The 26495-nt window shown below is 40.2% G+C and overlaps 1 protein-coding gene across 5 annotated transcripts in view; it reads left to right on the top strand.

Moving 5' to 3' along the window:
- LOC138736554 (kinase D-interacting substrate of 220 kDa-like) overlaps window positions 1-26495 on the top strand; it is a 135058-nt gene that overhangs the window by 67457 nt on the left and 41106 nt on the right. For all 5 annotated transcript variants that reach the window (XM_069886242.1, XM_069886244.1, XM_069886241.1 and 2 more), the window contains exons 15-21: window positions 1439-1604; window positions 2808-2959; window positions 3578-3876; window positions 7193-7333; window positions 8621-8861; window positions 8965-9053; window positions 12880-13024. In XM_069886242.1, coding sequence (XP_069742343.1) covers window positions 1439-1604; window positions 2808-2959; window positions 3578-3876; window positions 7193-7333; window positions 8621-8861; window positions 8965-9053; window positions 12880-13024 — 1233 coding nt within the window. The remainder of the gene's footprint in view (window positions 1-1438; window positions 1605-2807; window positions 2960-3577; window positions 3877-7192; window positions 7334-8620; window positions 8862-8964; window positions 9054-12879; window positions 13025-26495) is intronic.

Below are 26495 nucleotides of genomic sequence, written 5' to 3' on the forward strand. Positions count from 1 at the left end.
TCTGTTTGACCCTCTTCTCCCTTTTCTAGTTTCATTCATCATCTTCCTTACCAATTACATTTCATCATCTATAACCTCCTGTGTTTGCACACATGACCTTCCAGTCTCTATCTCTGTTTCCTCCTCCCTTTCCCCCACCTGGCTCCAAATGCCCAATAATTTATTCCTCACTTGGTTCAACCTATCACCTGCTGGCTCCTGCCTCGCCGGAGCTTCTCACTTTTTTCCTGGCTGTTGTCCCTCTCAGATTTAATGCAGGGTCTTAACCCAAACTTCGACTGTCCCTTTGCCTCCAATAAATGCTGCCTGACCTGATGAGTTTCTCCAGCATCTTGTTCTTTGCTCTAGATTTTATCATCTATCCGTCTCTTGTGTCTTCAGCGATCTGGTTCATTCAGTTTGTCCTGAACAATTTTGAAAGCTCGTACATCATAATCCTCCTCCTAAAGCTTGAGAGGCCAATTTGAGAATAAAATACTATTTCCCATTTGCCCCCCCCCCCCCACTCCCGTTCCCCTCTGCATTTCCTGCTACTTGTTTCCATTAGCCACCCTTGGTCTTTCCCTTTCCCTATTCTTATTTCTCCTTTCCTCTAGCTCTATCTCTTTCCCTCTGTTTTCTTTCCTCCCCCACCTTTATTCTCCTGCCCTCCTATATCTAATTACCTTTTGCTTGTTGTCCTGTGCTCCTTCCTTTGCCCTTCCTTCCCTCCTTCCTCATCCTTTTTAATCAAGAGCCTGCCTGTTTTTCACTCATATCTTGAACAAGGGCTCAAGCCCAAAACATCAGTTAGATATCTTTACCTTCTTTGTATGCTGTGAGACCCGTTGAGTTCCTCCAGCCTTTCTGTGGTTTTAACAAAATTAAATCTGCTAAGTTTTTCTCTAAACCCTCCCACAATGGAATTAGTTCAGAAAATTTTTACAGCCCTGCTAATTCTATGCTGACATTCCTTTAGTGGGCTGGCTTTTGTCCAAGTAGTGTATATTGTTCTCTCTCAGATGAATGTTGTAGCTGAATGAATATGCAGTATGTTCCAGAAATCAGAAAAGCATCTTGGCTAGATCATGATTTCAGTGAAACTTAAAGTTGTGGCCTATGGTCCTTGATAATTTATTTAATGAAGACATACTGTCAATTCAACATTATCTATTCTCCATTTTTGTTGAATAGTTCTGATATATTCCATCTGGATGGAATCCAAACAATTAATTTCAGAAATGCTGAGGAAAATGATAACTGTCCATCGAGTGTTTGAGCTCATAGACTGTCTGAAAACAGGAAGACACATTTGGTAAATCTAGTCAATATTTTCCAGTAAATGTTGAACTACACTGCATTCTACAAATGTTGATGTTGCTTGACAGCTCATGTTATTGTTTTCTCTCCTAGTTATTTATATTGTACCACAATAAATTTTTATTTTTAACTTACAAAGCAATTATTTACTTTGGTGGACGTCAAGAGGGAGAAAATTGGAATTGGGCCTGGGTATTGAGTACTAAACTTGCTCTGCAAATTTGCTATCTGGAGCTGCTGCTTAAATTGATGTTTGTAAACCCACCAGAACTACCAGAACAGACTTCTAGAGCCTTGCCTGTCAGGTAAAGATAAAAATTGTAATCACCTAATACCGATTTCTAAACTCTCTAAGTCTCGAATATTTTATAACAATTTTCAACTACTTGCAGGTCTCTCCATTTACTCTCCACACTCCATTTTTCATTGAAGGGAAAGTCACTATATCAAATGAATATTAAGTTTATTCTTCAGAAACGAGCTCTGTTACCCTTACCTATTCTGTAATATAATGTTAAATTCAAATTTTTTTATCATCATCCAATTATTACAAGTACAATCGACAAAACAGCATTCTCCTGTCATCAGTGCAAAAATGTATACACACACAATACATAAGTTACCTATATAAAATAAATAAATATTGTTTAATAAATAGTAGAGTCTCAGAGAGTTAGTATGAGCAGTTCATTCAGTCGTTCAGCCATAAAATGGTGTATTTTAAATATGAAATAGAAAACACTTGAACCAAGCAGCGATGAGTCGGGTTGCATTTATGGAAAGAGAAGTATCTAATATTTTAGACCTGTTGCATGTTTCCAGTACTTCAGATTCCAACATCAGCCATTTTAAAAAAATTGTCATTCTTTAAATATCATTTAATGCATAATTACATATAAATGCATAAAAATAGGAATTACAATGAGGATGCAGGCCAATATTTCTCTCATCTTCCAATCCCATTGTTTAATAAAGGTTATAGGAGTGTTGAACATTATTTCATTATGCATTTATTGTCACATGAAAGGTACACTGTACATATGCACCAAAATTCTTTCTTGCTGTAACTAAACACGTACTTTTAGATTAAAAAATAACAACTGTATACTTAATTGAATTAAAAATAGACCAGAGTACAAGAAATATATAATAAATATTCATAGTCATCCGAGTTCAAAAAATAAAGTGGCTTTGCGATAATGGTATGCAAAATGTCTTGGGCTATGTTTTCTGATGTATATTTCATAATCCTTCTTCTGAGTAAGGAAAAGAAAATCACTTAATATGTTAAATATGTCTGAAATCTGTTGTTCTTGACAGCAATTAAAAAACAAGGTACATTAAACTACATTGTTATCATTTATATAAATTGTCTTCCTAAATATTGTCTTCTGAATTGTTTTATCAGTGGTCTTCTCTATTTTCCAATTAAAATTATATTGAAGTACATTCAAATTTATTCTCAGTGATTTAATGTTTAACTAATTTCAAACTTTTGTTTTTAAAAGATTTCTTTTTACAGATTATAACAGATTGTCTAGTGTTGGTGGTGAAACATCTATGGCTGAGATGATTGCAACTCTTTCTGATGCTTGTGAAAAAGAGTTTGGTTTTCTGGCAACAAGACTTTTTAGAGTCTTCAAGACTGAAGATACACAAGGTATGAATCTGCTGTGAAAGCATTACAAACAGAGGCAACATTCATATCCAATTTGACCTCGATGACTTTTGAACGTAAAGTTCATTGAATATTCCCGTCCCGATAACTGCCAATTTCTCACCTGCTCCAGCTCATCTGTTGCTGAAAACTTCATACTTCCCTTTGTTATTTCTAGTCTGGATTATTCCAGTGCACTCCTGGCCAGCCTTGCCTGAAATGAAATCTTCTCAAACATTGCTGTCACTATTCTAATTTCCACGAAGTCCCATTCACATAACATTTTTTTGTTCCTGACTCCTTGGGCCAAATGGCCCTCTTATGTCAGTTAAAAATAAGATTATGCTCATCTTCTAAACTCCAAGAATACAGATGCAGCTTAATCTTTCTTCAGAAGATGATCCCTCCTTAGCCTAGATCATCCTGATGAACCTTCTCCGAACAGCTTCCAATCATGATATCTTCTTGAAGTAGGAGAACCAAAACAGTTCACAGCATGACAAATGCAAAATTACAAAATAAACTAAAAATTGAGTTTTCTTTACTGGGTTTATTTCTGCATGGTGTGTTACTTTTGAAAATGAATAGTAACATTAATGTTCTTGGTTTGTATCTTTACAGGGAAAAAAGGAGTGAAGAAATGGAAAAAAACCTGCTGTATCCCTTCATTTGTCATCTTTATTTTTATCTTGGGTTGTTTTGTTGCTGGTGTCTTGCTACTGGCTGTTTTCAAGGCAGACGAGGAACAGCTGACGGTTAACGCTATTCTGATATCCATTGTTTGCATCATTGGTCTAGCTCTCGTTCTGAACTGTCATACATGGTGGCAGGTTCTAGATTCTGTCCTTCACTCCCAAAGAAAGCGAGTTTTATTAGCAGCTTCAAAACTTCACAAACTAAAGCCTGAAGGTTTCATGAAAGTGAGTATTTTGCACCTGTTAAATGAACGAAAAACCTTTGACATTATTTCTTACATTTCTTGGGAGCCCCTGCAATGCTCTACTGTTTATGCCCTTCCAAACTGAAAAGAACCCATTTATTCGAACTACCTATTTTCTATGAAACAACCATTTTTCCAGTTTATTCTAATGCACTTCTTCTTATTTTATGGCTTTTTAATTTGTGCGCCAGCCTCCATGCAGCATCTTAAATGCCTTTTGGTAATCTAAATACCACATCTACAGGTTTCCCCTCCATCAACTCTCCCTGTTACTTTTCGTAAAACCATGCTGACTGGTTGTATGTATTTCATCTTTCCTAAATGACTTGATATTTCCTTTTTGATTATTGCAAACAATAGCTGTTAAATTGATTGGCTTGTAGTTCACTTCCTAATGATTTTCTTCATTTTTTGAACAAGAAAGCCATACTGGTTGTTTTCCAATCTTCTGGCATCCTTTCAGAGTTCAGCAGGTTGTCAACAATTTCAACCAATAAGTCTACTGACTCTGCAGTATTACGAACTGGTGGCTTATCTGCATTTAGCCCCCTGAATTTCACCAGCCATGCTGTCTAGATTAACCATTCTCAACCTTTTTTCTGGCTGTGGGCCCACTTCCTTGTGGTTTCTTCTGTACTCCTACCAAATATTTAAAATAAAACATTGAAAAATATTTATGTGAGGTAAAAAGAAAACAAGGCTTTTACTTAAAGATGCTGTTACCCCCATTGAAAATGGTTGGTCTAGAGCAGGGCTTCCCAAACATTTTAGCTCATGGAACCCTTTTGGGGAGAACTTGGAAATCATGAAACCCCAATCGTCAATTACAGTTTAAAATAGCTGGTATATACACAAGCATAGTAAGAAAGTAAATAAATTTACCATTTTCAACGTTGAAATAATATGTTGCCTCTAATTTAAATATAAGGATGAATTAAATTATTTCTTGTCCTCACAGATCTTCTTAATGTTGAGCACAATATTAGATAGTTGTATCCTTATTGCCAGGAGCAGCATCAAGTCAGTTTCTGTATTTTGTTTTCGTTTCTGCATAATATGAAAATTATGCATCTGGTGTCTCTTTATTTCTGGCTTAGGTGAATCCAAGTGACGAATAATTTTTGTCATCATCTCTTTATAACATTTAATTTTTCCAATATAGGCATAAACGAAGAATCTTCATGAAAAAACAGTGGCACCTCAGTACTTTCCTCAGATGAATCATCCTGTCGCCTAGTTTCTTTTTTAATCCAATGATACATGTTTCTTAATATTGCACACGTGGAATATCTTTAAAATATGGCCTGCTTTGCGCCAAAAGAAATTGGATTCTCATTGGTTTAAAATGATGCACAGGCCTGATGTCTGCACTGCTGACGTCAGGCCTCATGACACCATTTTGTTTTCTTAGGGTGGAGTACACTGTTGCCGTCCCAGAAACAAATTGAATTAAAGACAGAGATAATGTGATTTAAAGAAAAACAGGTAGATAATTATTAATCTCTGACATTTATTCCTCAAGACCCCTATACCTTTCCAAGGAACCCAGTTTGGGAAACTTTAGTCTAGAGGGTACACATTTTACCTAGCCACGCTCTTCCTATTTGTTCATTCATAGAAATATTTTACATTTGTTTTTCAACTAAAGGCTTTTTTTTTTAAATCATAAATTATTTTCTCCCATTTCATGAGTTTTTTTTTCTTTTGGATCTTGAAAACTTACCAATCCCTGGTTTAGCAATTTCAAGTTAACATTGTCGGCAGAATCACAACGGCAATGAGGAAGTGTACAGGAGGGAGATAGATCAGCTTGTTGAGTGGTGTCACACCAACAACTGTGCACTCATTGTTAGCAAAACCATGGAAAGTCAGGACAACAGGATCCAATCCTCATTGAGTGCTCATAAGTGGAGAGGCTCAAGAACTTCAAATTTCTGGGTGTCAACATCTCCGAGGATCTGTCCTGGAGCCTCCATATCGACATAATCACAAAAAAGACTTGGAGGTGTGTGAGGAGATTCGGTATGTCTCCAAAGACTCTCAAAAACTTCTATAAGTGTACTGTGGGAGAGCATTTTGGCTGGTTGCACCCCCATTGCAAATGGATCCTTGACTTCCTCATTGTAAGACAACAGTCAGTACAAATTGGAAACAATATCTCCTCCTCACTGACTATTAACATGGGCACGCATCAAGGATGTGTTCTTAGCCCACTGCTCTACTCACTGTACACTCATAACTGTGGCCAGGCACAATTCCAATCTTGCGACCTCACAGCCATCAGAGTTCACTCTATCGAGGACATCTATAAGAGGCAGTGTCTTAAGAAAGGAGCCTTTATTCTCAAGGACCCCCACTGCCCAGGGCATGCCCTCTTCATTCTGCTACCATAGGGGAAAGGGTACAGGAACCAAAAGACAAGTACTCAGTGGCACAAGGAGAGCTTCTTCCCTAATGCCATCAGATTCCTGAATGATCAATGAACCAAAGACACAACCTTACTTTGACTTTTTGTGCACTTTTTTTTGGTCAGGTGATTTATAATAAATGTTTGCACTGTAATGCTGCCACAAAACAGCAAATTTCGTGGCTTGCTGATGACAATCAATTCTGATTCTGACTCTCCTTTTGACAATTTGACAATGCCTTTTTTATTCTGGAATTCCTCTTTTTGATTGATAAAACTCTTGCTGATAAATTGAATGGTGTAATGCAGCTTAATGAGTTATGGCCACTGATAAAACTTCAATTTTATTCAATTAAATTTCCGGGTCGAAATGTGAAACTAATCAAGCTTTCCAAACTACTTCCCAACATTGTAGCTTATCTTGGCACATATCTGTGCTAATCATTTCATCTGTTTGGAGGGGCCTCAACAGTAGACAAGCATCGGCACTCCTGTACTAAGTTTTTCAACTTTTTCAATCTCCAATAGTAGTTGTTATTCTGCCAGAGCATGAATTAATGTTCAATGAAAACTTTTATTAGAATTGTTTGTCATGTCCACCATTTGGCATTTGTTGTCTAAACTTAAACATAAAATCATTGAAATGAGAAATGTCATGAAATGCTGCCAGGTGAAAAATAAAATTTCATAAACTAAGCATAATCTTGTGAATTGTAAATAGAAGAAAGCAAATACACATTATTCTTGTATTGTCAATATATGGATCAACATTGACTAGATCTGTAGTTTTCATTTAGTTTTTAATCTTGTTTTCTTTACTACACTTTTGGAATTGTTTTAATTCATTTAAAATAGAGGTGCCAAAAACATTGTGCATTTATTTTGAAAGGTTCTAAAGAATGAAGTGGAGCTCATGGCCCGGATGGCCAAGTCGATTGATGGCTTTACTCAGAATCAAACTCGACTTGTGGTTGTTATTGATGGATTGGATGCATGTGAGCAAGATAAAGTTCTGCAGATGCTAGACACAGTAAGTAATTATCACCACCGTATTAAAAGCTTATGATGGAACCTGAAGTAAATAGCATGAATGGAAATAATTAGTGGGTTATAAGTTAAAATAAGCTGTAAACCATTCACAGCTCACAGACTCAGGCACCATTAAGTGATAACTATAAACAAAGTTAATGTTCTGAAAGAAAACAAAAGAATAATGGTTTTCAAGAAAACAGATGGGACATATACAGACAGACGTGATTATGAGTCATGTGTTTGGGACACTTAAAGACACAGGTTTTATTTATTGATCCGGTATCATCTGATAAACACAAAGGTGGAGTGACTTTGTGTGAAATGGATAATTTTGCTGATTCTCCTTGTCAGAAAAATTATTGAACCACCTTGACCATTGTACTAGTCATTTTGATTAATACACATTTGGGTAAAGGAAGCACGATCATTCCTGCATTTGGATCAGGACCATTTTGATGGTAACTTTGTCTGACCCATGCCTGGGTTTCGGAAGCATCTTGGAAGTTGCATGTTTCTTTTCCCCCTACACAAGGAAGAGGGGAATTGTGAAACCATTTGTATAAAAGCACATTCCTCTGGAAGCAATTTGACAAGAATTTGTGAGTTTGGCAGTCTGATTGCTCAGTCTCCCACCTCCTTCATAATTACTCTGAGCATCAGTTTAAAAGTCTGAACTTTGAATTGACTGTAATGGTTTGGGTAATCCACACACACACCTACGCATAGTTGGGGTAGATTTAAGTAAGATGTGTTATTAGTAATTATTAATAAATATATATATTTTTTAAAATAACACTGTCTTGTTGAATTTCTATTGCTGCTGGTCTGTGTCATAACAGTTACCAGACCTGAAATCTTATTGTTTTTGACACATATGTTGCCCGATCTGCTGAAGATTTCCCATTGATCTCTTTGTATTTCAAGGAGAAGATCCATGTCACTGGATGTGCCACTGCTTCCAGACTGGAATTGTAGGGTCCACCTCCATCTAACATTCACATGTCTGAAAAGCGGCAAAGTCTTTCCTATGTTACGCACTATCTCAGACCTATAATACTTTTTTTAAACTTTAGTTTGCAGATGAAATATCCTATTGGTTTGGGGCTCCTTAATTTGGAAGAGTGGTTGAAGCAATAGGAAATGTAAAATTGATTCAGAGTTTGGCTGCTATGGGAAATAACTGTATGGGGAATCAGCTATTGCTATTAAAGGTACTTAGGAGAAATTTTGATAATGTTTCAAATTCTATTCTGCTTGAGGTTAACTTTGTTAATTTTACTTCTAGGTTCGTGTCCTGTTTTCAAAGGGTCCCTTTATTGCTATCTTTGCTAGTGACCCCCATATCATTATAAAAGCCATAAATCAAAATCTCAACAGTGTTTTAAGGGACTCTAATATAAATGGACATGACTATATGCGGAACATAGTCCATCTGCCTGTTTATCTTAATAGCCGTGGGCTTAGTGCAAAAAAGATTCATGCAGCAGTGCCATCTAATGGAGATGTTGGAAACTCAGATTATGCAAGTAAGAGTTCGACCAGTGGCAAAAATTTGCATTGCATTTCCTGTTTGAGCTGCTGTCCCACCAGCTTGGAAATTTTAACAGCCTTGATTTTTGCATATTGTAGGTTGGCATGAAGATAATGATCGAAAGCTTTCACAGCACAGTCTGGGGGAATTGACCAAACTTGGTAGTAAAACAGCACTGAATCGAAGGGTAAGAAATTGACAGTTTTCCTTTCATGTTGTGAATATAAAGAAATAGTTCAAATAAGAGCATTTCATGGCTGAAGAGGTGATTGAAAATAAGTCATCGTTTTAACAGGATATGGAAATCTTGAAAATAAAAACCTGTTGTGACCTGTACAGAAAAAGTATATATTTACCAAAGTACAAATTATAATGATACAAGATGTTTTGTAATAAAATATTTCTCACTTTGTTTAACCTTCTGGTATTAATGCAGTCATGAACATCAATGAAATGTGTGTATATTGTTAAAAAGTTCCTTTATTTCTCCTTGGAGTGAAAGTGTGAACTGAGCAATGTGTGCTTTAGCGATTAGGTTATTTAAAAATAATGGTAATTTATGAAAGTGCAGCCTGGAGCAGTTGTGGTACTAAAGGTATTGTTGCTTGTTGGACTCATTATATTGACTGAGTTCAACATTTAATTATGGAGAGATTAGTCATTGAGGGCCGAATTGTTGACAGAGGCTAGAGTGAAGAATAATCCTCTTCATAGCTATGCATTGTTGTGGAACACTGAAATCCAAAAAACAATACAAGTTTTTTCCCTTTTTGTAATGAATTTAATATCGAATATGTCTGACGAGGAATCACTTACTCATCCATAATTTTAAAAAAATTCAAATATTAGTAATTAATAGTCTGTGTGTATGCTACCATCACTGTCATTTTAAAGACACCCAATGACTTCTGTAGGAAATTCTACCTGCCTAAAGCAGAGAACACTGTAGCCCTTGATGTTGTGCCAACCCCATATATTCCTCAAAAAAAACTAAACCCTCCCTATGCTTTAACCCTCTATTTTTTTTCCCCAATAAATATGCCTAAGAATCTCTTAAATGCCCCTAATTTTTCAGCCTCCACCACCATCCCTGGCAAGGCATTCCAGGCTCCCACAAATGTGTTTTTTTTTTTTAAAAACCTTACCCCTGCTGTCTCCCCTAAACTTCTCTCCCTTGAATTTGTACATGTATCCTCTGGTTTCTTATTCCTGCCCTGGAAAAAAAAGGTGCTTGGTGTCCACCCTATCTCTGCCTCTCAATCTTGGAGACATCTTTCAAGTCTCCTCTCACCCTACCACATTCCAAAGAGAAAAGTTTCAGCTCTGCAAACCTTGCCTCACAAGACTGATTTCCAAATCCAGGCAACATCCTGGAAGATCTCCTCTGCACCCTCTCCATAGCTTTCACATTCTTCCTATAATGAGGTGACCAGAACTGGACACAGTTCTCACCAGAGATTTGTAGAGTTGCAACATGACCTCTCTACTCTTGAGCTCAATCCGCCTATTAATGAAGCCTATCATCCTATAGGCCTTCTTAATCATCCCTTGAGGGATGTCTGATTTCCCTCTGTTTATCCACACTCTTACGTAACCAACCATTAACCCTGTACTCAGCCTTCTGGTTTGTCTTTCAAAAATGCATCACCTCGTACTTATCCAGATTGAACTCCATTTGCCACTTTTCCACACAATTCTGCATTCTGTTTATATTCTTTTATAGCCTATGACAACCTTCAGCACCATCCACAACTCATCCAATCTTCATATCATTTGCAAACTTATTGACCTTCCACTTCTTCACAAAGAGCAGGGGTCCCAGAACAGAACCTTGCGGAACTCCACTAGTCACTGACCTCCAGGCAGAATACTTTGCTTCCACTGCTACCCTCAGCTTTCTAAATGCAAGCCAATTTTTATACACAGCCAAGGTTCCGTGGAACTCATGACTCGTGACTTTCTGAGCAAGTCTCTCATGAAGGACCTTGTCAAATACAGTACCTTACTAAATTCCATATAGACTACCCTATCCTAATCAATTTCCTTTGTTACCACATTTTCAGATTTATTGTCAGAGTACATACGACCGAGATTCCTTTTTCCTGCAGGAGCAGCAGAATTACCACTTATTAGTAGAGCAAAAAATAAACACAGTATAAAACATGTAAACAAAAAAAGAACTGTAAACAGATAATGAATGTAAACTCACTGTGCAATACAGAGAGAACAAAGAAAATCAATGAAGTGCACAAGACTCCTTAAATGAGTCTCTGAGTTTGTCATTGAGGAGTTTGATGGTGGAGGGGAGGTAGCAGTTCCTGAACCCGGTGGTGCAAGTCTTGTGGCCCCTATATTTCTTTACTGATGGCAGCAGTGAGAACTGAGTGTGTGCTGGGTGGTGAGAGTCTTTGATGATTGCTGCTGCCCTCCGACTGCACCATTCCCTGAAGATGTACTCAATAGTGGGGAGGGTTTTTGCCTGTGGTGTCCTGGGTTGTGTCCACTACCTTTTGGAGGGCTTTATGCTCAGGGATATTGGTGTTTTCGTATCAGACAGCGATGTAGCCAATCAGCACTCTTTTGCCAAGATTGCAGATGTTATACCAAACCTCCACAAACTCCTGAGGAAGTCGAGGCGCTGACCTGCTTTCTTCATGATGCCATTGGTGTGTTGGTCAGACCTTCCCCAGATGAGATCAGTAATCCACAAATCTGAACCCCTTCACCAACTCTTCAGCCACACATTTGTCTTCCACAGCTTCCTATCCTACTTTCTCTGACGCATGGCACAGTCAGAAATCCTGAGATTACCATCCTTGAAGTCTTGCTTTTTTAATTTCTTTCCTAACTCCCTATATTCCCTCTTCAGGACCTCATCACTTCTCTTGTCTATCTCATTGCTCCCCAAGTGGACCATGACATCTGGCTGCTCACCCTCCCCCTTCAGAATGCTACGAACTCTTTATCAGTGGCGTTTCTGACCCTGGGATCTCGGAGGTAACCATACCATTCTGGAGTCTCAATCTCATTCACAGAACCTCCTATCTATTCGTCTAACCAATGATTCCCCAGTTACCATAGCTCTCCTCTTCTCCCCCCAACCCCAAAATCTTTCCTTCTGAACTGAGGGGTCAGCCTCTGTGTCAGAGACGTGACCACTACAACGCCCCTAGTAGATCTTTCTCCTCCCACCCCCCCACCCCCCCACCCCCAAACAGTATCCAAAATGGTATATTTGTTGAGGGGAACTGCCACGGGGGTGCTCTGTACTGTCTGCCTATTCCTCTTCCCTCTCCTAACAGTCACCTAGTTACCTGCCTTGTGACTTTTGAGAAGGGATGGGGTGGGGTGACTGTCTCCCTGAAGCTCCTCTATCACTACCTCTCGAATGATTTGGAGTTAATCCAGCTCCCTAACATCTCCCAGGAGCTGCAGTCAGTTGCACCTCTGGCAAGTGTAGTCATCATGAACAATTGTGCTATGTCTGATTTCCCACATGCTGGTTTCGGAGCATTCCACTGCCCTAGCTGCTGTCTCCATTATCTATTCCTAGCTTAAATACAAAGATCTTACCTGGAAACAAGCTCATCCTCAGACTCTGCTTGCTGAAGGCTTGTGAGTCAAAGCCTCTAAATCCCACTCCTACACTGGGCCACTTGCACTCAGGCTGATCAGGTTGAGCTTCCCCTCTTTTTAATTGTCACTACCTTTTATCAGTAGTACTCACACCCACCTGTCACATTTCTGTTTAACCCTTAAGTTACCCTGCACTCCCTTTTTGAGCACACTCACCAAAGCTGCTTCCCGACACTCTCAGCTCTCCCGAGTCAGAAGCTTCTCCTCCTCCAACGACGGTCCCAAAATTACAAATTTAGTAATCTTTCAGCACTGCGTTTCAGTATTGCATATCAATGATGATGTTTTTCCAATGGAATAGTAAACTTTAATCTGAATTAAAGATCTTGTGGCAATATTTCAATAAAGGAAAATGTGATCATTTTCTGTATCAATAGGATACATATCGCCGCCGACAGATGCAGCGTCAAGTTACAAGGCAAATGTCTTTTGATCTAACAAAGCTTTTAGTCACTGAAGATTGGTTCAGTGACATTAGTCCGCAGACCATGAGGCGATTGCTGAACATTGTTTCGGTAACAGGTGAGTAGCAATTTTAATGCAAACATTCACATAACTTTCATGTAATACTTTAAGATCATGCCTGCTGCACAAAATGCATATGACTAGCATAATGTTTAAAAAAAAATGACAGATGCTTAATAGGATGTTACTTTTGAATCTATACATTATTCAATAATAATTACATTGATTACATATTAATATTCAGTCCTGCAGACTGGATGGCAAATGCATCTGAGGTCACCATAGTGCTTAATAAAAATGTTAAAATTTACACCACAAATTTATGTTGAACAGTAACTCAAGGGGCCTAGGAGCCAGTCTGTGGCTGGGGTGTTGGGAGCTGTGGTGTACAGATGGCCAAGGCAAATATCCGCAGTTGCACATTTGGGGCATTGGGTCTTCCAATGGGTGGGCAGCCAGGCCAAAGATCTGCGGTCAGGGCATTGGAAGCTTGGATGGGTGGGTAGCAGGGAGGTAGGATAGAATCTGTGGCCAGTACGTTGGAATATTGAGGATCTGTGGTTGGGGCGCTGGGATGTTGGATGGGTGGGGAGTCAGGGTGCTGGGAGCTGGTGATCGGGCAGCTGGGGTGAGGATCCGCTGATGGGTGTTTGGAGCTTGGATGAGTATATTTCACCTAGAATGATAGACGCGCCCAAATCGATTTGCATCCCCACTTCCAGAATATAACTTGGACGCAAGTCAAGCTATGGCTATGTCGTCAAATGAGGCAGAGAAGTGATAGAATTAGACACACTACAAATTCTTTCATGAGATTATTGCTTCAAAGTCGTATTACTTCTGTATTTCCTCCCATTTTTTTCTTTCTCCTTTGATAAATATAGTGGTTCTGCTCCGTGGTGGGGATCATCGCACACTAACTATTTAAACATTTATCTGATTTTAGGCATCTGCATTGAAGACTAATCTTGTCAAAAAAAATTTCAAAATTATTCAAACTACATTGGAATAAATAGTCCAGAAGGATTGCAACACATAAAACGTAACTGTATCATTCAAATGAATTCATTAGGTTCTACCTATTTTATGTTTCGACGGATTTATTTTTAGTGTTTTCCCTTCTCTGCAACCTGCAGGTTTTGTAATGTATTGATTATTTCATCCAGCAGTTTAATTGACAGCTGGGTTCGTTCCAGCCAGGTGAAATTCTTGTGCCATTGAACCATAGAATGTTACAGCACAGAAACAGGGCCATTTGCTGAACAATTTTTTTTGGCTTTGTTCCACTGACCTGCATCCAGTCCTTAGCCCTCCATACCCTCCAAATTTTTCTTAAATGTTAAAATTGAATGCACATTCACCACTTCAGCTGGCAGCTCATCCCGCCACTGTATGAAGATGTTCCCCCTAAAATTTTCCCCTTTCATTCATAACCCATGTCCTCTGTGGTGGGGTGGGGGGGGGGGGGGCAGAAAAGCCCATCTACATTTACTCAGTCTATCCAAATTATAATTTTAAATACCTCTATTAAATCTCCCCTCATTCTTCTGCACTCCAGGGAATAAAGTCCTATCCTGTTTACCCTTTCCCCGTAGCTCAGTTCCTGAATTCTGGATAGCATCCTAGTAAATCTTTTCTGCACTCTTCCTATCTTATTGATAGCTTTCCTGTAGTCAGGTGACCAAAACTGCACACAATACTCCAAATTTAGCCTCACCAAAGATATTCCAAGGGAATATCTTGTCAAGCCCTAGAGATCTATTCACCCTTATTTGATTTTAAGACAGCAAACACTTCCTCCCCTTTAATCTGTATCGGTTTCATGACCTCACTCCTTGTCATCCTTACTTCCCATGACTCAGTGCCCATTTCCTGAGTGAATACTGATCAGAAAAAAAACAAAACATTTATTTTGGCTCCATACAAAGCTGACCCCCTCTGATCTTCAACGGGAACAGTTTTATCCCTTCCAATCCTTTTGCTCTTAATAGACCTGTAGAAACCTTGAGGATTTTCCTTCATATTGTCTGCCAAAGCAACGTCATGTATTTTTAGCCTTCTTGACTTCTTTCTTGAGGTTTTTCTTGTGTTTTTTTTGGAGTAGGGGGAGGCAGTTTCTTTCCTCCTGACAGTAGTCTTCACATGAAATAGAGCTTAAGAATAGAGGCTATTATCAGAGGTTCTCAACTTTGTTCTGTCCACTCAGATACCCCCTTAAGTAATCCCTATGCTATTAGTGCTCTGTGATTAGTAAGGAATTGCTTAAGGTGGGATGTGAGTGGGAAGGGAAGGTTGAGAATCACTGCTCTAAACCCAATTGTTACTGAAATATTTTGCTTGAGAAAAATTGTCATTGGCCCATTTCCTTTGCATTTATGAAACCATGCACATAACGAGTCAATGAGGGACGATTAAAAGTGGTTTTCAAACTTTTTTTCTTTCCACCGTAAGCAATCCCTCACTAATCACAGAGCACCTATGGCATAGGGATTACTTAAAGAGGTATGTGAGTGGAAAGGAAAAGGTTGAGAACCACTGGGCTACTTGGATCCAAGGTGTGTAAACAAACCATGGGCCTTGTTTTGAAATCACACACCTATTCATGGACATTCTAGTGTTAATTTAGAAACACAGCACAGTAACAAGCCCTTTGGGACCATGAGCCTGTTCTGCCCAATTTCACCCAATTGGCCTACAGTCCTGGAATATTTTTAGAGGGTGGGAGGAAACCAGAGATTCCGAGGAAACCCATACAAACACAGGAGAACACACCAACTCCTTAGTCAGACCAGATCAAACTTGCCACTTGCTAATCTACAGTTCTGATTGAGCTCAGGATCTGAGTCGCTATGTTTTCTAAAGGCGAGCTGGCAGTAAGAGGTGAATTGGCTCTTGACTCAAATTCTGAGGTTCACAGAAGTTTTTTTAATTTCAAAATAAGTTGTAATTTAGATATTCTTTTTTAAAAAAAAATGAAAGCTTTTCACTAGAAATTAATTAAAAACATAAAAGTAAAATGAAAGAAAATAAGCCTAATCTTTTTAATCAAGATTGGCAGCCATATTCAAATGAATAAGCTTGAGATACTCTGGAGGGTTTATACTGGATTTGCAGGGGGTTGGGAACCAGAGTGCCAGAGCAGATAATAAAGTGGAGGAGGGGAAAAGATGATAAGATTGCATATAAAGACAGAAATTAAATGGTTGTGTATGGTGGAAATAATGTTCTCAGGTGCATCTATTTTAATGTAAGGAGTCATGTAGGAAAGGCAGGTGATCTTAGAGTGTGCATTGGCACATGGAATTATGACTGTGGCCATTAGTGAAACTTGGTTGCAGGAGGGGCAGGTCAATCAGCTCCATCTTGCAAGGTTCCATTGTTTCAGACGCAATAGAGGGGTAGGGATGAAAGAGGGAGGAGTGGCATTGCTCATCAGAGAAAGTATCATGGCTGTGCTCAGACAGGACACACCAGAGGGCTCATCTATTGAGGGTCTATGGATGGAGCTGAGGAACGAGAAAGGTATGACCACATCAGTGGGGTTGCGTTATTAACCACCCAGTAGTCAGTGGAATTGGAGGAGCAAATCTGCAGAGAGATAGAAGACAGCTGCAAGAAACACAAAGATGAGCATAGTGACTTCAATCCAATAATTAGTCTCTTGAAGGCTAAGTGAGACACTAATTATGGCGCACTTCAATTATTGCCAAAACAAGTCCAGATATAGTTAGATCCTTTATTTTAACAAAAATTTGAAATTCTTATTTAACTTTGAAATGTTCATAAATAACATCCTCATAAATATTTAATAACATCTGCATTAATCTCTATGAATACCGTGAGTGTTTCACTCACCCTTCTCTATGTCACCATGTTTTTAAAATACTATCTCCAATGCGTGTCATACATTACCACACATACTCCAACTGGCGTTCTATACACAATGCATGTTTCAGCCAGCAACCTAATATACTAATGCACTGCACATGCTCCTGGAACTCACACGTGCACACAGCAAAGGTGGCCACGCCAAGCCAAAACAATAATTGGGATGCCTCTGACACTCGCAGGGACCAATGAGATGCTGACCTTACAAGGTAAGTAAACAAATTACATGCTGTGATAGTAGGTGATTTTAACTTTCCACATATTGACTGGGATTTCCATACTGTAAAAGGGGTGGATGGTTGAGAGTTTGTCAAATTTATTCAGGAGTTTTCCAAATCAATATATCGAGGTACCAACTAGAAAGGGTGCAACACTGGATCTCCTATTAGGGAATGAGACAGCACAGGTGACTGAAGTAAGGGAACACTTTGGGTCCAGTGATCATCGTACCATAGTTTCAAGATAGTTATGAATGAGAATGGTTCTCAGATTGAGATTCTAAATTGGATAAAGGCCAAATTTGAGGAAATGAGAATGGATCTAGAAGTGTGTATGGGGAGAAGTTGTTTTCTGGCAAGATGTGCTCAGTAAATGAAATTTTGAGAGTACTATACAGAGTTTGTAAATTCCTATGAGGATTAAAGCAAAGTTAACAGGCATAAGGTACTTTGGTGTTCAAGGGATAATGGGAATTGGGTTAAGAAGAAGAGGTGTGGAGTAGGTATAGGCATTAATGAGCAAATTAGGTAAAATATGGAAAAAAGGAAAGAAAAAACTTGAAAAGGAATTTAGGAAGGCTAAAAGAAGACATGAGGTTGCTTTAGCTGACAAGGTCAAGGGAAATCTAAGAGCTTCTAAGGTAATTAAAGGGCAAAAAGATAGCAAGGGGCAAAACTGGTCCTCTTGAAGATCAGCGTGGTTGGCTATTTATAGAGCCAAAGGCATAAAACATTTCAGCACAGAAACAGGCCCATTTGGCCATTTCAGTCTGTGCTGAACCATTTTTCTGCCTAGTCCAATTGACCTGTACCCAGACCGTAGCCATCTCCCATCCATGCACTTGTTTAAATTCTTCTTAAAATATTAAAATTGAGCCTGCATTCATGACTTCAGCTGGCAGCTTATTCCACACTCCCACCACTCTGTGTGAAGAAGTTCAACCTCATGTTCCCACTAAAATTTTCCAATTTCACCTTAATCCATATCTTCTGGTTTGCCTCTTGCCTACCCTCAGTGGAAAAAAACCTATCTACATTTACTCTGTCTATCCCCCTCAACTTTAAATTCCTCTATCACATCTTCCCTCATTCTTCTATGCTCCAGGGATTAGAGTTCCTAACCTGTTTAACCTTTCCTTGTAACACAGTTCCTGAAGTCTGGGCAACATCCTAGTAAATCTTCTCTGCACTCTTTCAACCTTACTGGTTGCTTTTCTTTCGTTAGGCGACCAAAACTCCATACAATAATTCAAATTTTGGCTCAACAATGTCTTGTACAACTTTATCATTACTCTTTTCTCAATACTTTGATTAATGAAGGCCAATATGCCAAAAGCTCTCCTTACAACCCTATCTACCTGTGACGCCACTTTGAATGAATTGTGTACCTATATTCCCAATCCCTCCTCAGTGCACCACCATTTACTGTGCATGTCCTTTCTTGGTTTGTCCTTCCAAAATGCAACACCTCACACTTGTCTACATTAAATTCCATCTGCCATTTTTCCTCCCATTTTTTCAGCTGCAAGCTTTGAAAACTTCTTCACTGTCTACAATGCCTCCAATCTTAGTGTCATCTCCAAACTTGTTGATCCAATTTACCACATTATCATTCAGATCATTGATGTAGATGACCAATAACAATGGTGATAGCACTGATCTCTCAGGCACACCACTAGTCAGAGGATTCCAGCATGAGAAGCAATCATCACTACCACTTCTCTGGCTTCCCCCATCCAGCCATTGTCAAATCTATTTACTACTTCACCATGAAAACTGAGCATCTGAACCTTCCTAATGTCCCATGTTTTCTTTCTTTGGCTTGGCTTCGCGGACGAAGATTTATGGAGGGGGTAAAAAGTCCACGTCAGCTGCAGGCTCGTTTGTGGCTGACAAGTCCGATGCGGGACAGGCAGACACGATTGCAGCGGTTGCAGGGGAAAATTGGTTGGTTGGGGTTGGGTGTTGGGTTTTTCCTCCTTTGCCTTTTGTCAGTGAGGTGGGCTCTGCGGTCTTCTTCAAAGGAGGTTGCTGCCCGCCAAACTGTGAGGCGCCAAGATGCACGGTTTGAGGCGTTATCAGCCCACTGGCGGTGGTCAATGTGGCAGGCACCAAGAGATTTCTTTAGGCAGTCCTTGTACCTTTTCTTTGGTGCACCTCTGTCACGGTGGCCAGTGGAGAGCTCGCCATATAACATGATCTTGGGAAGGCGATGGTCCTCCATTCTGGAGACGTGACCCATCCAGCGCAGCTGGATCTTCAGCAGCGTGGACTCGATGCTGTCTACCTCTGCCATCTCGAGTACTTCGACGTTAGGGATGTAAGCGCTCCAATGGATGTTGAGGATGGAGCGGAGACAACGCTGGTGGAAGCGTTCTAGGAGCCGTAGGTGGTGCCGGTAGAGGACCCATGATTCGGAGCCGAACAGGAGTGTGGGTATGACAACGGCTCTGTATACGCTTATCTTTGTGAGGTTTTTCAGTTGGTTGTTTTTCCAGACTCTTTTGTGTAGTCTTCCAAAGGCGCTATTTGCCTTGGCGAGTCTGTTGTCTATCTCATTGTCGATCCTTGCATCTGATGAAATGGTGCAGCCGAGATAGGTAAACTGGTTGACCGTTTTGAGTTTTGTGTGCCCGATGGAGATGTGGGGGGGCTGGTAGTCATGGTGGGGAGCTGGCTGGATGAGGTTCCCACCCTGGATGAGACATATAAGGCAATCGAACAACTGAAAAGTGGCAAAGCAGCAGGTATGGATGGAATCCCCCCCAGAAGTCTGGAAGGCTGACGGCAAAACTCTGCATGCCAAACTGCATGAGTTTTTCAAGCTTTGTTGGGACCAAGGTAAACTGCCTCAGGATCTTCGTGATGCCACCATCATCACCCTGTACAAAAACAAAGGCGAGAAATCAGACTGCTCAAACTACAGGGGAATCACGTTGCTCTCCATTGCAGGCAAAATCTTCGCTAGGATTCTACTAAATAGAATAATACCTAGTGTCGCCGAGAATATTCTCCCAGAATCACAGTGCGGCTTTCGCGCAAACAGAGGAACTACTGACATGGTCTTTGCCCTCAGACAGCTCCAAGAAAAGTGCAGAGAACAAAACAAAGGACTCTACATCACCTTTGTTGACCTCACCAAAGCCTTCGACACCGTGAGCAGGAAAGGGCTTTGGCAAATACTAGAGCGCATCGGATGTCCCCCAAAGTTCCTCAACATGATTATCCAACTGCACGAAAACCAACAAGGTCGGGTCAGATACAGCAATGAGCTCTCTGAACCCTTCTCCATTAACAATGGCATGAAGCAAGGCTGTGTTCTCGCACCAACCCTCTTTTCAATCTTCTTCAGCATGATGCTGAACCAAGCCATGAAAGACCCCAACAATGAAGACGCTGTTTACATCCGGTACCACACGGATGGCAGTCTCTTCAATCTGAGGCGCCTGCAAGCTCACACCAAGACACAAGAGAAACTTGTCCGTGAACTACTCTTTGCAGACGATGCCGCTTTAGTTGCTCATTCAGAGCCAGCTCTTCAGCGCTTGACGTCCTGCTTTGCGGAAACTGCCAAAATGTTTGGCCTGGATGTCAGCCTGAAGAAAACTGAGGTCCTCCATCAGCCAGCTCCCCACCATGACTACCAATGTCCCATGTGGATCCATGTCAAAGGCCTTTCTAAAGTCCAAGTAGATAACATCCACTGCCTTTCCATCATCAGCTTTTCTGGTAACTTCCTTGGAAAAACTAAGATTGGTTAAACATAACCTACCATGCACAAAGCCATGTTGACTATCCCTAATCAGTCCCTAGCTATCCAAATACTTGTCTATGTGATCTCTTAAAACACCTGCCAGGAGTTTACCGACTACTGACGTCAGGCTCACCAGCCTACAATTTCCAGGGTTTCTTTTGGAGCCTTTTTAAACAATGGAACAACGTGAACTACTCTCCTATCTTCCAGCACCACACCCTTAGCTAAGGGCATTTTAAATATTTCTGCCTGAGCCCCTACAATTTCTATACCAGCCTCCCTCAAGGTCAAAGAGATTACCTTGACAGGCCCTAGGGATTTATCTACCAATATTTGCTTTAAGGCAGCAAGCACCTGTCCCTCTGTATCAGTTCCATGACTTCACTGTTTGTTTTCCTTACTTCCCTTGATTCTGTTCCAAATTCAGGAGTGAATACTGATGCAAAAAAAAATTTAAGATCCACCCCCTCCCCACCCACCCCCCCCCGCCATCTCTTTTGGCACCATACAAAGCAAACCACTCAGATCTTGGAGGGGACTAAATTTTTCCCTTACTAAATATACCTTACTTAAATAAATTACCTTACTTGAGGCTTTTTTTATGCAACTTTAGAATGTTTCACGTACCTCATTTGCTCTGCATTGCCTAAACTGCTATACACCACTCTTCTTCTGAACCAGATCCCCAATGTCCCATGAAGAGCAAGGTTCCCTTTGTCTGCTAATCTTGCCTTTAATCCTGACAGGAACATACAAATTCTGTCCTATCAAAATGTCACCTTTTGAAGGTCCTCCATTTAACTCGCACATTCTTGCCTGAAAACATCTTATAGAAACATAGAAAATAGGTGCAGGAGTAGGCCATTCATTTTGATCATGGCTGATCATCTACTCAGTACCTGCTTTCTCCCCATATCCCCTGATCCCCTTAGTCACAAGGGTCAGTTCAATTAACACCTACTTGTGAAACGTGCTTACATTCTCCAGAATGTTCAGTATTTCTTCAGTCTTTCAAATAAGATCTGTTTTAAAATGTGTGTATGTATGTGACCTACTCTTAAATCTTATAAATTCTCCCCAAATATTAATATTGCTATACTACCCAGTCTAGAATGGCATGTTCCCTAGTTGGTACCTTGACATGCTGGTTTAGAAAACAATCCCGCATGTATTCTAAGAAATCCTCTTCCTCAATTTGGTTCACCCAATCGACATGTAGATTAAATTTACCCATTATAACTGCTGTACTTTTGTTGCACACATTTCCAATTTTCTGTTTAATGCCATCCCTAACCTCACTGCTACTGTTAGGTGGCCTGTATACAACTCCCACTAGCGTCTTCTGCCCCTTAGTGTTTCGCAGTGTGAGAAACAGAAGTACTTTCACAGAATTTGCTCAGACAAAAATTGGGAACAAAGAACATTTATTATACACCAATGCAAAGTTGGGTGCTTCCCTTACCCTGGGAATACACACACATACTGGGGCTCACCCAACTTTTATACAGTTCATTTCAGTGTAGAGGTACCCTCCCCCACCTAACATTCTTCTGCCTCCTGGATAAGTGTGGCATTAGGCAATCCAGTCTGCCTACATGCTGTTTTCTGTGAACTTGGAGGACCAGGGGGTATCCTGTCTGTGTCCCATCATGTCTGTCATTGTCCTTATTCACCTGCCTTTGTCCTTATTCACACGTTCCCAACTCTCAGGGCTTACTAACTCTTATATGCAGAACTTGCTAATTCTGTCTAAGGCTTACTAATTACATGGTATGTGGAACTTGCTGACACTCTCTAAGGCTAGAAGACTCTTATCTTATTCAGATTAACTTTACTTCCTACGTTCTATTATCTACCCTTATCCTATTCATACTGGCTTTATTCATTACACATATTTTCATATTAGTTTTACTCATCTCTCACAACAGCTTTATCCATATCAATTCCACATCCTCCAAGCTAATGTCCATCCTTTCTATTGCATTTAACTCCTCTCTAACCAACAACGCTACCCCATCTTTTCCTATCTGTCTATTCCACCTGAATATCAAAAATCCCTGAACATTGACCTCCCAGTCTCAGGGCCCCCTGAAGCCATGTCTCTGTGATCCTGAGTCTTCTTTTCTTTGGCTTGGCTTCGCGGACGAAGATTTATGGAGGGGGTAAAAAGTCCACGTCAGCTGCAGGCTCGTTTGTGGCTGACCAGTCCGATGCGGGACAGGCAGACACGATTGCAGCGGTTGCAAGGGAAAATTGGTTGGTTGGGGTTGGGTGTTGGGTTTTTCCTCCTTTGCCTTTTGTCAGTGAGGTAGGCTCTGCGGTCTTCTTCAAAGGAGGCTGCTGCCCGCCAAACTGTGAGGCGCCAAGATGCACGGTTTGAGGCGTTATCAGCCCACTGGCGGTGGTCAATGTGGCAGGCACCAAGAGATTTCTTTAGGCAGTCCTTGTACCTTTTCTTTGGTGCACCTCTGTCACGGTGGCCAGTGGAGAGCTCGCCATATAATACGATCTTGGGAAGGCGATGGTCCTCCATTCTGGAGACGTGACCCATCCAGCGCAGCTGGATCTTCAGCAGCGTGGACTCGATGCTGTCGACCTCTGCCATCTCGAGTACCTCGACGTTAGGGGTGTGAGCGCTCCAATGGATGTTGAGGATGGAGCGGAGACAACGCTGGTGGAAGCGTTCTAGGAGCCGTAGGTGGTGCCGGTAGAGGACCCATGATTCGGAGCCGAACAGGAGTGTGGGTATGACAACGGCTCTGTATACGCTTATCTTTGTGAGGTTTTTCAGTTGGTTGTTTTTCCAGACTCTTTTGTGTAGTCTTCCAAAGGCGCTATTTGCCTTGGCGAGTCTGTTGTCTATCTCATTGTCGATCCTTGCATCTGATGAAATGGTGCAGCCGAGATAGGTAAACTGGTTGACCGTTTTGAGTTTTGTGTGCCCGATGGAGATGTGGGGGGGCTGGTAGTCATGGTGGGGAGCTGGCTGATGGAGGACCTCAGTTTTCTTCAGGCTGACTTCCAGGCCAAACATTTTGGCAGTTTCCGCAAAGCAGGACGTCAAAAAAAAGATCCTGAGTATATCAGTCATTAAAAGCTATCTCCATATTCAATTCATCCACCCTATTACGAATGCTCCTTGCATTGAGACGCAAAGCCTTCAGGCTTGCTTTTGCCACACTCTTATCCCTTTTACCATTATGTTGAAAAGTGGCCCTTTTTTGTTTTTGTGACGGATTTATCTGCATGCCACTTTTATTTCTGAAACCTTCCCTCCTACACCACTGTTAAACCAACATTCATTCTAACTATCCTGTTATTTCTACTCTGACTAGCTCATTGAACTGGTAATAATCCAGAGATTATTACCCTCGATGTCCTACTCCTTAATTTATTTTCTAGCTCCCTAACTTCATCTTGTAGGACCTCATCCTGTTTTTTCCCTATCTCTTTGGTACCAATATGGACCATGATAGCTGGTTGTTCACCCTCCCCTTTCAGAATGTCCTACAGCTGCTCCAAGACATCCTTGACCCTTGCACCCGGGAGGCAACACACCATCTGGGAGTCCCGTTTGCGGCCACCAAAACTCCTGTCTATTCCCCTTACAAACCATGCATTCTAGATCATTTCTAATTTACTCAAAAATGGCCTTTATCCAATTTAGAATCTCAACCCAAGGCCCAGACCTATACTTTTCTATAATTAACTTGAAACTAATGGCATATGGCACTGGTCCCAAAATGTTCCCCTACACCTACTTCTGTGTCCTGTCCTATCCCCTTCCCTAAAAGGAGATCCAGTATTGCACTCCCACTAGTTGGTGCCTCTATATATTGATTTAGAAAACTTTACTGAACATTTGACAAACTCCAAGCCATTTAGCCCTTTTACAGTATGGGAGTCCCAGTCAATATGTTTTGAGTGAGGAAGCAGATTTGGTAGGTCTCAAAGGGAAGGTCTCTGAACACACTTTTGGTAGTAAAGGATTTTATTTACAGAAGACAAATGTGGGAAATGGTAACTGATGCAACGTACACACACATTACAGTAGCCATGGGAAAATAATAGCAGACAATTAATAACAAATGTGGGGAAAATAACGTGGAAACAATACACACACACACACACACACACACACACACACACACACACACACACAATGAACTGGTATATATAATGATCAAGAAAAAATCACCTCAATGCCCCACCACTCCTTGACTCAGCACAGGCACGCCTCTACAAGGGACACTAATTACCAAAAAAATGATATTTATCCCTCAAACTATGTTATCTTTTCTAAAGGAATACAAGATTTCATTTAACCATATAACCATCTTTAAAATCATCTTTACATTCCTAAAACTAAATCAGATTTCCAAGTAAAGACCAAACATTTTTTTAGAAACAGCCAAAGCGAAATGTAAAAATTCAATTTGATACATAGTTAATCTTAATCCTAAAGTAATTTACTTAATATCACGTAATAAAAGCAAAACTGGATCAAGCGGAAGATTAACGTTTAATAATTGCTCCAAAAATCATTTAACTTGTATCCAAAAAGTCTCAACTTTAGAACAGATCCAAATCGAATGGAAAAAATGTACCTGCCTCTTCTCCACATCGAAAACACAAATCTGAAGAAATTAAATTAAATTTATTTTATTTTATTTTTGAGGTGTTAAAATAGTAGATTAAAAATTATTTTGTACTAAACTCTATCTTCTATTTATAATGTTAATCATACTATCCGTTATATGTTATGTTAAATCATATTCCCATTTTAATCTTGATTTATGAACATTTAATTTAGGCATTTTACTTTGTAATAACTTACACATTTCAGAAATAAACTTTTGTTTCTTCTTTAGTTAGTAATAATTCCAAAGCAGATTGTGTAAGTAATTTTAAACCAGGACCTATTTTTTCCATTAAAAAGGCTTTTATCTGATAATATCCAAAAAAAGTATTACAGGTACATGATCCTTTATCCGGAACCCTTGGGGGACTATGTTCCGAATTTCGGATTTTTCTGGATTTTGGAAAGCCAGATTTAAGCCCACCCGAATTGCGCTGCTGTATCCATCCACCCCTCGCCTGCCCAACCTGCGCTGCCGGTCCCTCTCCCCACTTGTCAGATTTTGGAGCTTTCCAGATTTTAGATGTCCAGATAAAGGATCACGTACCTGTTCCAGGAACTTGAAAATTTTCCTTCATCCGATTAAAAGATATAAACTTCCCTGCCTCAAAACAATCTTCAACTTTTTTTTTGTTAAAGTATGGAGCCCATACCTAAAAATTCTTGGTTTGAAGATTTAATCTCTCAATCCATTCCAGTGTGATCTCTCTGTTTCTGCAGCTAAATAGTTGAATATTGTTTTTTAAGTGATGGTCTCCTTTCTTCTTTATTAGTGGGCAGAAAGGGGAGGAGGGTGAATGTTAGTGGGGTAGATGGGGGGGGTGGTTTTATTCAATTATATATTGTCTGTATGAATGTTATGATTTAAAATTATAAATAAAATATTTAACAAAACTAATTAAAGGCTCCCAGCACTTTTAACAGTGCACATCTTACCAACAGTTTCTCCAACACCCTTCCATGATTCTGGAAAGAAGCAGGATGATCCCAAGCAGGCAAAAAGAGAGATCAAAGAACCCATGGCTCCTT

Source organism: Narcine bancroftii, chromosome 6, assembly GCF_036971445.1.
Source record: "Narcine bancroftii isolate sNarBan1 chromosome 6, sNarBan1.hap1, whole genome shotgun sequence".
NCBI classification, from domain to species: Eukaryota; Metazoa; Chordata; class Chondrichthyes; order Torpediniformes; family Narcinidae; genus Narcine; species Narcine bancroftii.